Raw genomic sequence first — 13,698 nt, 5'->3', positions numbered from 1 at the left:
GGATCACTATGATGACTGTAACTAGCATGATGGGAATGTGATTTCAAAAATCAACAGCAGGAGAACATTGGATGCAGAATAAGTGGTAATGTGAACACACTTTCATATACCACTTTTTTAAAAAAAAACAAAAAAACCCCGTCAAGCAGTATATATAGATTTTATGAAATGAATAAATGCACCCTGAGAATTAAGAGATATAGTACTTTTTCATTTGCTTTGACTCAATTCTCTCCCCACCCTGCATCATCACAATGTTTTTCAAAGCAACCTCATGCTGCCCTTGCCTTTAGAATCTTGAAAAACAGCCAATGAAAACAGAGTGGTGACACCTTCCAATTTTATTATATAGTAAGATATGATATGCAATTTATTTGCAATATTTCAGTGGATAAATAAATTCATATACAGAAATAAATCCTCTCCGTCAAATCTACAGGGGTTTTTTAGTATCAAACATAGAGAAAGAAGAAATGACAGCAATGACATATTAGCAAATTTACTGGGGTCATAGGTTTATTAACAGTTTGTGAGCAAGGCTTCTCAACAATGGTGACCCTCAAAAAACACCTCCCTGCAATGGAATTTGGAAGACGAAACATACCCAAGTGTCCCACTGAAATTGCGATTGATACTTTATAAATTATAGCAGTAGTGTCAAGGTAACACTATGTATATTCCTCTTAATTACCATTTTCAGATTAGTAATGTCAGTAATTAGCACTACTGAGAATCTATCAAAAGTCAATTGCTAAGGGTTCCAGACAGCTTGCAAAACAGAAAACCACTTTTGCCTAGATCCCTTTGGTAGATATGAATTGATTTTAAAGATTCCCATTCATCCCTAGTTGGGCTTTAGGCATGTCATATATCACACCAAGTTTAGATTTTGATCCAAAATTTTAAAGTTCTGATGGCTCAAGGCCATTCTTCATTGTCATCAGGGTTCTCCATGCCTATTTATCCTGTTTTTTATAGTTCATGGTATATGTTGTCTTGGGCAGATTATCCTTTTCATTGGAGATCTGTTAAGAAGCCTATTTGGAATATATGTACATACGGATGAAAAAGTCTGAATCTTTCTGCTCTTGATTTTGAGAAAGGACTCCAGGACCATTGCATGGAAGAAGCGACAGTTCAGGTGTTCTCTGCATCCTTGCCAGAAGCCGGGAGATTGGCAGCATTAGCACTGTCCAGAATCGTGTTCTGGTAAACCACCACAACCTGAAGAAAGGAAGAAAATCAGCCTGGGAGAGTGTTGGTCTGCTGCTCAGCTTAATAGGGGCAGGGGCAGGCTATGTAGCCCAAATAGTGTCAGGGACCGTGCTGAGGGGCCTGCACTGAGGAATGGTGGAAGCATCCCTCTGCTCCTGATCCGGATCCTGAATTTTCCCAAGAGCAGGAGGACAGTATAGATTTGGAACAGTGGTTTGCAGAGGGACATAGTTCAGAAGGCAGAAGCTGGGAAATACTGGATGGGGAAGAGCTAGGAGAAGAAACACTGAGGGAGAGATAGAGTTAACAGATTCACTGTCTCTGGAAAGCATTTCTCTGCTCAGCCCAAGGTCAAGAAGAGAGTGGCAGAGCAGAAAGCACACAAAGCACAGAGGGTGCAAGATCAGATTACAAGAAGTAGACGTAAAAGGGGGTGGAATTCTTAATTGGGAGCACCGCCATTTCTAGGAGATGGGATTTTTGTTCTCTTGCTGTGATTATTAAAGTTTCTAACTGGCAATAAGACTCCTTATCTACTGCCAAGGTGGAGAGGAAGCTGATTCCTTGAAGCATGACAAATAGCTATGTCCTCCAATACCTCACCGTCACCTGCCAGCTCTGAATATCATATTTGACATCATGTGGAAATCTCAGAACTGGTATCCAGACTATGGACTCTGCCATTTTGCCCCCTAAAAGGTCTAAATTCTGAATGACAATGTTGCACAATTTCTTAGGTTTTGCATAGTATTGTGCAGTTTTCCATAATTTTTGCTATTCATGGGGAGAGGCAAGGGACTAGGGAGGGCATCCCACCTCTGAACACCAGAAATGTTGTTTAACCTCATTTCTGGCCTCAATTTTTTTTAAAGCATTACTCACACACCATCAGTCTTATCTAAGCAGCTTTATGAGCTAAAAAAGGGGTGACAAACTGCATCCTTATCTCTCCCACCCCATTGGGCAAAGTTTGACTGGTGAGCGAGGTAACCCACCTGTCAATGGCATGATGTCAAAATGTCAGGTGACCCATTTTTGCCTGCTTGGACGATCAGCTGATCATGAAGATTTGAAAAGCTCTGCACGTGGACCTGTTCAAGCCCAACAATCAACTGATTGCCCAGAATGGCAACAGCCTAGAAAGCTGCCTGCAGAGGAGTCATTCTCTCAGAGGTTTGGCTCAAATATTATTTCCCCTATAATGAGGAACTGGGAAGTGCAATCCGAAATGCCTTCATTTTAACTGAGCGCTTGTTGTTTCCAAAATGTGTGCAAATAGACATACGTCCCAGAGTACAGGTGGGAGGATTTAAGTTCCACAGTTCTGAGAAGAAAGTAATTTTTGGTTAAATGCTAGCTTCTCCACAGTGGCAAGCTGGCAGTGTGAAGCTAAGGATAAATTCTATGAGCATCCCAGATGAAGAATTGCAACCCTGATGTGGAATACTATTTGGACAAGAACCCCTACCCCTTATGAGACAGGAGAGCAAGCAATCCCACCTCCAGAATCCCCACTCGTTTGCTTGGATTGCCAAACTCCACTCCCTTTCGAATGTTACCGTTTCTGTGTGGGTTTTCAAGCACACCGTCTTGCACCCAAAGGCAGCAGTGGAGATGGAGATGCAGAATTCGAGGATAGTGAATACCAGGTGAACAGCCATCATTCCAGACAGTATATTCTGTGAATGAAAGATATGTCCTGATCGTAAGGAATTGCTCTTCTTTACCACATATATCTATGTAAATAAGGAGGCAGGCAGGTGGAGGCTGGCTGAGGGCAAAGTCAGGCTGGTGGGCCAGTGCTTTGTTCCACTTAATGGACCAGCTTCCATTGATTCCCCCACTTGCTCCTCAGCCATGTTCCTGTGAGTTTTTGTACTAGAAACACCATATTGAATGCTTGCTGTTCCACCTCGGCCCCTTGCACCTTTCTTTCAGACTGCAAATGGCCTGCAAGTAGTTCTGAAGTTTTTAGTATTTGATGTTTTATCTCATTTTTAACATTCTGTTGGGAGCCGCCCAGAGTGGCTGGGGAAACCCAGACAGATTGGTGCGGTATCAATATTTTGTTTTGTTTTGTTTTATATTTTCATCATCATCATCTTGCCAGGACGTGTCCTTACCTCAGGGATGACTTTGGTTTCGTAACACCTACGAGCCAGTTTTGTATCAAGGTTCCTGCACCAATACCTGGCATGTGACCCCAGGCCTGAAATAGCCAAAGATGAAGAAAGGATGATAATCCCAAGGCCAGCAGCTATGGCACTCACCACATTCAATCCCAGCATGCTCTTCACCTACAGATGGAGAAGAAAAACCATTGTGTCTCTGGCCAAAGACCCTGATGAGAGTGAGCACCTTTAAGAACGGCCTTCAAGATGAGGTCCCCACCGTGCCCTCAAGATACCTGCCAGGGCCCCCTGTCCTTTCCAAATTGTATTTTTTTACAGTTAGGTTCTTTGGCCTATTGTTCACTGGGGGACGGAACAGGGCTGCCTGTTTCCCCCTGCACTCACTGTTTTATTTGTTTGCAGGGTAGACGTACATTGGCTGTTGTTTAGGGCCTTCTCAGTAGTGGCACCCACCCTGTGGAACGCCCTCCCTTCGGATGCCAAGGAGATAAATGATTACACAACTTTTAGAAGACATCTGAAGGCAACGCTGTATCAGGAGGTTTTTAATGCTTGATGTTAATACTGTGTTTTTAGACATGCTGTAAGCCACCCAGGGTAAACCCAGCCAGATGGGCAGGGTATAAATAATGAAATTGTTGTCATTGTTGTTTAGGGCCAGAATTCTGAGCATCACCAGCGTTTCTGTGAAATGGGTACTTTGTGGTGTTCATGACAATTTATTGGATTTTCAGATGTGTCCCCAGGCCCCAGAAAGGTTGGGAACCCAAGCCTTAAGGTATTTAACCCAGGCCCATTCTCTGTGTGTGCCAAGAGGATTTCACAGAATATCCCTCTGGTTCCTGGCTTATAAAAACTTGGGGGAGATCTTTTGGCATCTGAACCCATTAAACTGGTTTTCTTATATAGCCAGCCTATTTACATATGCATGAACACAAGTCTTTATCTGGAACAATCTCTGGATGTTATGTATGTCACAGTGGGGGAGGATAATATGTTGCCACTCAACGCAACACATCACTCCTGATGAGTGGCTGTTGGGCTGATGGCAGTTGAAGTCCAGCAACATCGGGGGTGGAGGCACAGATTCCCCATCCTTGACCTGTATCACTCCAACATGTCTCTTTGGCCCACCCCAGTTGCCAGGCCCCATTAAGATAGCAACCTCTAAGCAATGTACTGCATTGTACAAGGCAGCCTCAGAACCCCAAGTCTAGGAAGTGGCCTTAAATGGCAAGCAACACAAGTCACAAATTCTCTCTTTCTTTTTCATCAGACTCTTCACATCACACAATCCCATAAGAGGTTAGTCACCAGCGGCTTCTTGGGGTTGCTAGCAGCTGCCACAGACAGGGATCCTGAAATGAGGTACTGCAAGAAACAGACGGAGAGACAGAGAGAGATAAGGGGCAATGAACGAATCTCAAATGGACTGACTGTCTGGTTCTGTCCACTAGATCGTAATCAAAGGCACTGGCGGAGGAAGGGGGTGCGGTGGGTGCAGTTCGCCCTGGGTGTCATCCTTGGGGGGGGGGTTACATCGCTGTGCCACCCCTCTGGGATGCTCGCCCTGCTCCCGGGTACCAGAGCTGCTAGCTCCGCCTCTGTTCAGAGAACTGTTAGATTGGGCATACAATTTGGACAAGAAAATTGGCTTTCAGGTGGAAAAATCAAAATTGGAAACAGAACTGTTAGAACCCAAAACTAAGAATTTGTCAAGAATGTATAACTTGCTGTTGAAATGGAATACTCAGGATGAAACGGTGAAATCTGCTATGATTAAATGGGCACAGGATGTTGGACATAACATAATGATGGCTGACTGGGAACAGTTATGGACCACAGGTATGAAGTTTACGGCATGCAATGCCTTAAGAGAGAATATTATGAAAATGGTATACAGGTGGTACATGACCCCAGTCAAGCTTGCAAAAATCTATCACTTGCCCGATAATAAATGTTGGAAATGTAAAGAAACTGAAGGTACATTCTTTCACCTTTGGTGGACGTGCCCAAGGATTAAGGCTTTCTGGGAGATGATATATAATGAAATGAAAAAGGTATTTAAATATACCTTCTTGAAGAAACCAGAGGCCTTTCTCCTGGGCATAGTCGGCCAATTGGTGCCAAAGAGGGACAGAACTTTTTTTATGTATGCCACAAGAGCAGCAAGAATACTTATTGCAAAGTACTGGAAGACACAAGAGCTACCCACTCTGGAAGAATGGCAGATGAAGGTGATGGACTATATGGAACTGGCGGAAATGACTGGCAGAATGCGAGACCAGGGAGAAGAGTCGGTGGAAGAAGATTGGAAGAAATTTAAAGACTATCTACAGAAATATTGTAAAATTGATGAATGTTAGAATGATGTTGGATAGAAATTAAGTGGTTTTCAGCTGTAATATTATAAGGGAATATGAAAAATGGATTATTTAGGTAAAAACTTAATGTCATAATATTTTAAAATTAAAGACTAGGATAAACAAAGAGGGTAGGGATTTGCTGAACCAACAAACCGAATTGGAATACAAAAAAGGGAGGCGTGAGGAGGTCCAGGAAATAAGCTAATGAAAAATAAGTGATGGAAAGATGGAGTTGATTTTAACCATTTTTTTATTTTGTATTTTTTTTCTTTTTTTTCTTTTTTCTTTTGTAATACTTTGAAAATCTTAATAAATATCTTATAAAAAAAAGAGAACTGTTAGATTGGGCATCATCTGACTTTATTCAAATGAAAACCACTAATACTCGACCTGACATCCCTCGTACAAAGGCCATTCAATCCAGGAGACCTGTTTGGGTGAACAGATCCACTTACCGTATTTTTTGCTCTATAAGACTCAATTTTTCCCTTCTAAAAAGTAAGGACAAATCTGTGTGTGTGTCTTATGGAGCAAATGCAGGCTGCGCAGCTATCACAGAAGCCAGGACAGCAAGAGGGATCGCTGCTGTCTCTGCACAACGATCCCTCGTGTTGTTCTGGCTTCTGAGATTCAGAATATTTTTTTCTTGTTTTCCTCCTCCAAAAACTAGGTGCGTCTTATGGTCTGGTGCATATTATAGAGTGAAAAATACGGTAAATCGGGAGATTTTCCCATTCAGATCAGGGGTCTGTGTTCAACAAAACAACTGCTTCCATGCTCTCTGGAAACTACTGCAATGCAATGTACACTGGGCTGCTTATGAAAGCCTGGCAGAAACTTCAGCTGTTCTGAGAGAATGTTCTGATGCTGGATTATTGGTAGATATTGGGGTGGATCTACACACGGGGGGAGGGGATGCTATAAATAAGTCAGAAATTAGATCATTACAGTGGTACCTCGGGTTAAGTACTTAATTCGTTCTGGAGGTCCGTTCTTAACCTGAAACTGCTCTTAACCTGAAGACCACTTTAGCTAATGGGGCTTCCTGCTGCTGCCGCACCACCGGAGCACGATTTTTGTTCTCATCCTGAAGAAAAGTTCTTAACCCGAGGTACTATTTCTGGGTTAGCGGAGTCTGTAACCTGAAGTGTATGTAACCCAAGGTACCACTGTATAACTAAGGGGGGTAGAACCATGGAAAATCGCATTTAAATATCTCCTGCTCTCTGGCAACATCTGCTGTTGCATGTTTACAGCACATTCAAATCATTGTTTCTTTACTAATGTAGCTGAGTTCAATGACCAAGCACAGTTCAAAGCATTGGTTCTTAGGACCCTAATGGTTTGGGACTCAAGTATCCAATAGCTATTGCCTCCATGACCTCCTTGCAGCTTCCCAGGGGCATCTCATTAGCCAGTGTGGCAAACAGGACACTGGACTGGATAGGCTTTTGGTCTGATCCAGCACACTCTTCCTATGTCCTTAGTTAGACCTGCCTGCTTTCGGCAGGCATTCAGCAAATGTGGAGCAGGGGGCAGGTTTCAAAACACAGCACTAGCACAGGAATTATTTGACAGAGCAAAGGTGAATCATGCCAAACTTCTTTTAGGCTCAAATATGAAGAATTACCGGGATTCCTGTCCAATACGGGGTCATTATGACTGCATAAAGCAAGAAGTCATTAGATGCCACATTCATCACAAGCCCAAAAGCCATTCCCGTGATGCCTATGAGTATCTGAGTGATCTGCAAAGAGAGAATTAAACATGATGTTACCCTGATCTTGTTCATCCTTGACGATATAAGTATAATTTGCCCATGACAAGTTCCCTAAATGATAATAAACTTCAGAAGGTGGGTGACATTTTCCCTTTTGAAATATGGAAACATTTTTGACTAGTGGAACCTTAAAGGCTCAACACTTTTATTATGGCATAGGGTTTAATCCACGGAAGTCTTGTGCTGTAATAAATGTGTCTTACAAATGCCGCAAGACTTGTTTTTGCTGCAATAGTTTTAATGCAACTGCCCTCTGAAAATGATCTGATTTGCTGCAAGAAAACAGATTCAGATCCTGCACAGGTTTAGCAGGATGTTAGCAGCAGGTCACCTTAACTGAGGTCTGTTTCATGCGTTTTGTTACCTATCACAGTGGATATGTGGGTATTCCTCTCAGCCTTTGCTCACACAACAATTGCTCACCAATTGTCCCAGTGGCATATTAGCTGCTTGGCTATGGTCAAGGTAGTGATACCAGGAGACCTAAAGGATTGCCCTGCCCATTATATACCAAACCAATCACTGCATTCTGCATTCTGCTCCTGCTAGTACCATCACACCTGGAGATCTTCCAAATCACGTACAGATCAAAGCTTTATTGTGTCAGCACTTCCCTTTTGAACTTCCTCCCATTAAATATCAGGCGGGCACCATCCCTAGTGCCTTTTCAGGAGCTTTTGAGGAGCTTTATTTCCCTTTTTTAATTTTTAATTTCATTTCCCAACAAGCCTTTTAGGTTGAGATTCTTACCACACCCTTTATCTGTATTGGATTTGGAATTGCTTTAAAACATGTTGTTGTTGTTGCTGCTGCTGCTGTTTTCCTGATGATTTTATTATCCATCACTTTGGGATGTTTCATGATGATGACTTATGACAGGCATAGGCAAACTCAGCCCTTCAGACGTTTTGAGACTACAATTCCCATCATCCCTGACCACTGGTCCTGTTAGCGAGGGATGATGGGAGTTGTAGTCCCAAAACAGCTGGAGGGCCGAGTTTGCCTATGCCTGATTTATTACTTGTACCTTGCCTGCCCATCAGACTGGGTTGCCCCAGCCACTCTGGGCACAGCCACCACGGACAAAACCAAATAAATAAAATGCACACATTGAAAACCAAATCAAGGATTGTGCATTTGACAGTCTGGATATTGCCCCACAGACAGATAACTCTGCAAGCCCTGTTCCCACAACTCTCACCCCACCCCTTTACAGAACCCTAAAACTTATAAGGAGTGGAAATAATTGGCTCCATTCCCTAAGCCAGAGGTCTATTCCCCCTGCTGATGCCAAAATGTTCCTTTTCATGAATGGGCAGGCCCACCTCTTAGAAGCCCTCATTGCATGTTGGGATGCACATGCTTCCCTTCCATTAAGTCAAGGCTTTGAAACCTGCAGCCCTCCTGACATTGCTGGACTCCAACACCCATCAGCCCATCAGCATGGCCAATGGCCAGAATAATGGAAGTTCCGGTCCAGCAAAATCTGGATGGTCCACAGTCCAGTTTTACACATTCTCAGCAGTGCTGCAAGCTAATTCACCATTCTGATCTCACTCCAGAGGAACCCAAAGGTGCCCTGGATACTGTCTGAGAAGCACCACTCTCAAGCTGATTGGGGAAGAAAGCTCCTAAAAGAGACAGTTATTGGTGCAGGGCAGACATGGTGGACTCAAACACTGCAGCTCCTGATTGTTTGTTTGTTTGTTTGCACTCACCCCCAGTGCCAGCGGCTCCCCGGCATAAAATTTCTTCAGTGTCCCCTGCAGAGAAGGACTGGCCCCAACGCTGGAGAAAATCTGAGGTTGTTGGGTCACAATCTGAGTCGGAGGCCCTGCTCCAGAGCCCTCTGGACCTATGGGTGTCTCAGAAAGCTTGTGGGGCACGATCTGAGTTGAAATAATAGTTCTCGAGCCCCCTGGATCCATGGAGGCCAATTTCTAGTCTTAACTGCCTCTCTGGGAAACAGAAATGATAAAGAGACACGAGGATAGAGTGGGAAAGGAGAGCAAGGCACACAGAAATAAATGGTGAAGAGTCACATTTTGGAAGTGGCAGAGGATTTAGAGCCTGGATCTAGAAAAGCAGTGGTTCAGCTTTTCTCCAGATGAAGATGCAAAGTGCATCATTACAGCTTCTGGAAATGTTTCCAGAACAATTTGTACCTAGGTCCCAGCTTTCCTCCTTGGCCCACATGAATTACTACTGCTGCTACTACTACTACTACTATAGCCCAGCCACCTGCCTTGTTTTCCACGGATTTGCATTTTCAAAGAATCATAGATTTGTTGAGTTGGAAGGGACCCCGAGGGTCATCTAGTCCAACCCCAGCAATTAATTTGTTCCGATTTAGAGCTAAAGAGCCGGTTTTCCCTGGGAAAGGAGCAGGGCAAGGGGAAAACCATTCTTCCTAGTCACAGGACAAGCGGAAGTCCATCATTTCCATCATTTTAAAAAGTGCGCCTCAAATAATCTACAAAGGGTGAGTCGGCTGCTTGGGAACCCAGGATGTTTGAGCGTTTCGTAGAAACAGGGAGGGCGTGGCTTTCGTCTCCCCCGCCTCAAAGCCGGCACAGATCCCAGCCTCCGGCACCTTCCACTTTCCCCCTAATAAGCCCCAAGGCTTCTGTAGCGCCTCCCTTAACTGTGCGTTACTCCTTTTGCCAGAAGATGGGGCTAAGAAGCAAGCTGGATTATGGAAGAGAATCCGGGAGACAGTTCCTTCATCTTGCAAAAGCCAGGGACGAAACCCCTACAAACTGCACCCCGGCGCGCCCTGAGCGTTGGGCACCCGGTTCCCTTCCCTTACCACCTCAGGGTCGTGTCAGCAGACGCGGATCTTGGAGAGGTTGCACGAAGCGAGCGAGCTGAAGAGCTGCCTCGCCCAAATAGGCTGCTGCTGGCTGAGCGTTGCAACAGCAGAGACAGAAAGACAGGATCAACATCTTACCCACCTCCCTTGAAAGCATGCAGTTGGGGAATTAAAGCGTCTGCCTTTAATGGCTTTGTAGATGATACAGGGATGGCCCCAGGGGCGCGCTTAGCCTGTGTGAGAATCGAGGCTTTTAGTGTTGCTGCTCCAGCTGTCTGGAATGAATTGCCAGCCAAAATCAGGCACGGGCAGAGCATAATGGTGCTTCGGCACCTACTGAAGACATATTTGGTTTAGGAAAGCTTTCCAGGAAATGCAAGCTAGTCATTTGTGCAAAATCAGTTTTATATCTGATGTTTTCTTGTTTCTGGCATTTGTAGGGATTTTTTTTAAAAAAGTTTGTTAACTTGATTTTATTGTATTTAGAGCCTGCGTTTCTATATTTTGTTCCATTTTTACCGAATACACCACAGCGTAGCAATTTATAAATGTGCTTATTATCATTAGAAGCATAGAATTGTAGAGTTGGAAAGGGCACAAGGGACATCTAGTCCAACCCCTGCAACGTTGGAATCTCAGCTAAAGCATCCATGACATATGGCCATCCAAACTCTGCTTAAAAACCTTCAATGAAGGAGAGTCCACCACTTCCCGAGGGAGTTTGTTCCACTGTCAAACAGCTCTTGCTGTCAGAAGTTTCTCCTGATGTTTAGTCAGAATCTCCCTTCTGGTAAATTGAAGCCATTGGTTCAGATCCTGCCCTCTGGAACAGGAGAAAACAAGCTTTTCCCCTCTTCCATGTGACAGTCTTTGAGATATTTGAAGATGGCTGTCATATCTCCTCTCACTTTCCTTCTTTCCAGGCTAAACATACCCAACTCCCTCAACTGTTCCTCATAAGGCTTGGTTTCCAGACCCTTGATCGTCTTCGTCACCCTTCTCTGCACACGTTCCAGTTTGTCAACATCCTTCTTAAATTGTGGTGCCCAGAATTGGACACAGTATTCCAGGTGTGGTCTGACCAAAGCAGTTTAAAGGTAAAGGGACCCCTGACCATTAGGTCCAGTCATGACTGACTCTGGGGTTGTGGCGCTCATGTCGCTTTACTGGCCGAAGGAGCCAGTGCACAGCTTCCGGGTCATATGGCCAGCATGACTAAGCCACTTCTGGCAAACCAGAGCAGCACGTGGAAACGCCATTTACCTTCCCGCCAGAAAGGTACCTATTTATCTACGTGCACTTTGACGTGCTTTCGAACTGCTAGGTTGGCAGGAGCTAGGACCGAGCAACAGATCTGGTCACTATATTTTTGTTGATGCAGCCTAGAATAGCATTAGCTTTTTTTGCTGCTGTGTTGATTCATGTTAAGCTTGTGGTCTATTGAGACCCCTCGGTACTTTTCATTACTGGCATTCCAGGTATCCCCATGTTATATTTGTGCAGCTAGTTTTTCCTGCCTAAGTGTAGAAACTAAACATTGGTTCCAATTGAAATTCATTTAGTTAGTTTGGTCCAGTTTTTCAATCTGTTAAGGTCATCTTGAATCCCAATTCTGTCTTCTGTGGCATTAGCTACCCCTCCCAGTTTGGGAGTCAACAATAGATTTACTTGGTCAGATTATTCTTAAAATAAAATAAAACAAACCATACCCTTTTCACAGGCAGTAAGGCGAGCAAATTTTCTGCACAAAGTCCCACCTTTGCTACTAACTTTGAAGGGTATGCTAAAATCCTACCTTTTTCCTTTCCTTTCCTTTTTTCTTTTCTTTTCTTTTCTTTTCCAATTTCATTTTGCTTTATTATATTTACTTACAACTGTACAACATAAACATGAGTTCATTGTCACCAATAAACTGATACAAAAAACCCTAACATTTTAACAATAAATTTTCTTCCGTAGTGTCAGACATTCCTGTCCTTTCCATATTTTGTTCTATTGAAACCTTTTGCATAAATCTGTCCATTTGTTTAATAATAAAGTACAAATAATTATATCATTCTCTTTTTGTACGAATTGTTTACAGAGATTATTCAAAGGACATTCCAGAAGTTAAATCACAACAAATGTTCTCAAGATATTTCTTGAGAACTCCCCAATCCTTTCTCTTTTTCTTGCTCCCACCAGGGGGAGACAAAAAGGTGTCAAGTAACCAAAATATCCCATCTTCTCGCAAGGAATTACAGTACTGTATCACTATTTTTCAAGTTGTGCTTTCTCAAGCAGCCTAAAGAGGGAGTGCTCCAGTCATGATGGATGCATTTTGCTGCATCAACCCCCCCCCCCAGTCAGTTGCCTTCTTTCTACAGCTCCTTTGTTCACAGCCTTGAATGTTTAGAGCGCTGGATGAAGAAGGAGGGGACCCACTCAGGGATTTACATAGTTGTTATGATTTAGATGCCACCTTGAGCTCTGGGGAGGATAGAAATGCAGTAATAATGGAAGTGAATAAATAATAAAAGTGATTAAGAAAACAAACATAAGCATCAGCAGCAGCATATTTTATCATATGTGGTGGAACTGTAAAGTGATAAAGGAATTCTGGGAAATTATATATAATGAACTGAAAAACAAATGTTTAAAATAACTTTTGTTAAAAAGCCAGAAGCCTTTTTGTTAGGAATTATAGGTGCAGAGATACCGAAGGAACTAAAAAGACTGTTTTTGTACGCTACAACAACCACATGATTCTTGCCCATAGTTGGAAAGACGACAAGTTACCTACTAGGGCGGACTGGCAGATGAAATTATTGGACTATGCAGAGATGGCAAGATTAACCGGGAAAATCAGAAATCAGGAGAATCAAAATTTCAGCAAGGAATGGAACAAATTTATATTGCATTTAAAAGACCACTGTAAACACTTGAACTCTTTGGCAGGCTTTAAATAACTCTTGACAATGATACAGAGATTTTGGATATAATTGAGGATGGTAAATTAGATGGACTTATAATATACAGGGGTGTGTTTGTTTGTTTGTTTTTTAAAAAAGTTATTTAAAGAACCCACGGAGCAAAGGAGGGAAGTCTTGAGATTCAGAAGAATCATATGCAAATTTTAATACTTGTAATGATATTATTGTGTGAATCATTTTGTAAAATCAAATAAAATCTATTTAAAATAAACAATCTCTCTCTCTCTCTCTCTCTCTCTCTCTCCAAAGAACAAAAAAACAAAGAAAAGCAGCAGCAATGTAATGTTGGTCTTTACAAAGCCAGGAAATTGGGTCCTCACAAGTAAATGGAGCCAGTTGCAACACCATGAATATTTTGCTGACAGTTCATGGCACTGGGAGCAGCAATATCCCTCTTGCACGATGACTTCTCTTAGAACAT

The 13,698-nt window shown here is 43.0% G+C and overlaps 1 protein-coding gene across 1 annotated transcript in view; it reads right to left on the bottom strand.

Annotated features, from left to right (window-relative positions):
• The window catches only part of LOC309537654 (uncharacterized protein), a 28,771-nt gene extending 18,310 nt beyond the window's left edge, over positions 1-10,461 (bottom strand). The window contains exons 1-6 of the mRNA XM_082232545.1: positions 10,303-10,461; positions 9,212-9,451; positions 7,344-7,460; positions 4,662-4,718; positions 3,339-3,512; positions 2,775-2,894 (exon numbers count right to left, since the gene is read on the bottom strand). Of these exons, the coding sequence (XP_082088671.1) occupies positions 2,775-2,894; positions 3,339-3,512; positions 4,662-4,718; positions 7,344-7,460; positions 9,212-9,421 (678 nt within the window). The 5' untranslated portion in view covers positions 9,422-9,451; positions 10,303-10,461. The remainder of the gene's footprint in view (positions 1-2,774; positions 2,895-3,338; positions 3,513-4,661; positions 4,719-7,343; positions 7,461-9,211; positions 9,452-10,302) is intronic.
• Positions 10,462-13,698: the final 3,237 nt, after the last annotated feature.

The sequence above is a fragment of the Podarcis vaucheri genome (assembly GCF_965113315.1).
Source record: "Podarcis vaucheri genome assembly, chromosome: 7".
NCBI classification, from domain to species: Eukaryota; Metazoa; Chordata; class Lepidosauria; order Squamata; family Lacertidae; genus Podarcis; species Podarcis vaucheri.
The sequence above is the reverse complement of the archived record's forward strand: the minus strand, read 5'-3'. Positions and strand labels throughout refer to the sequence as shown.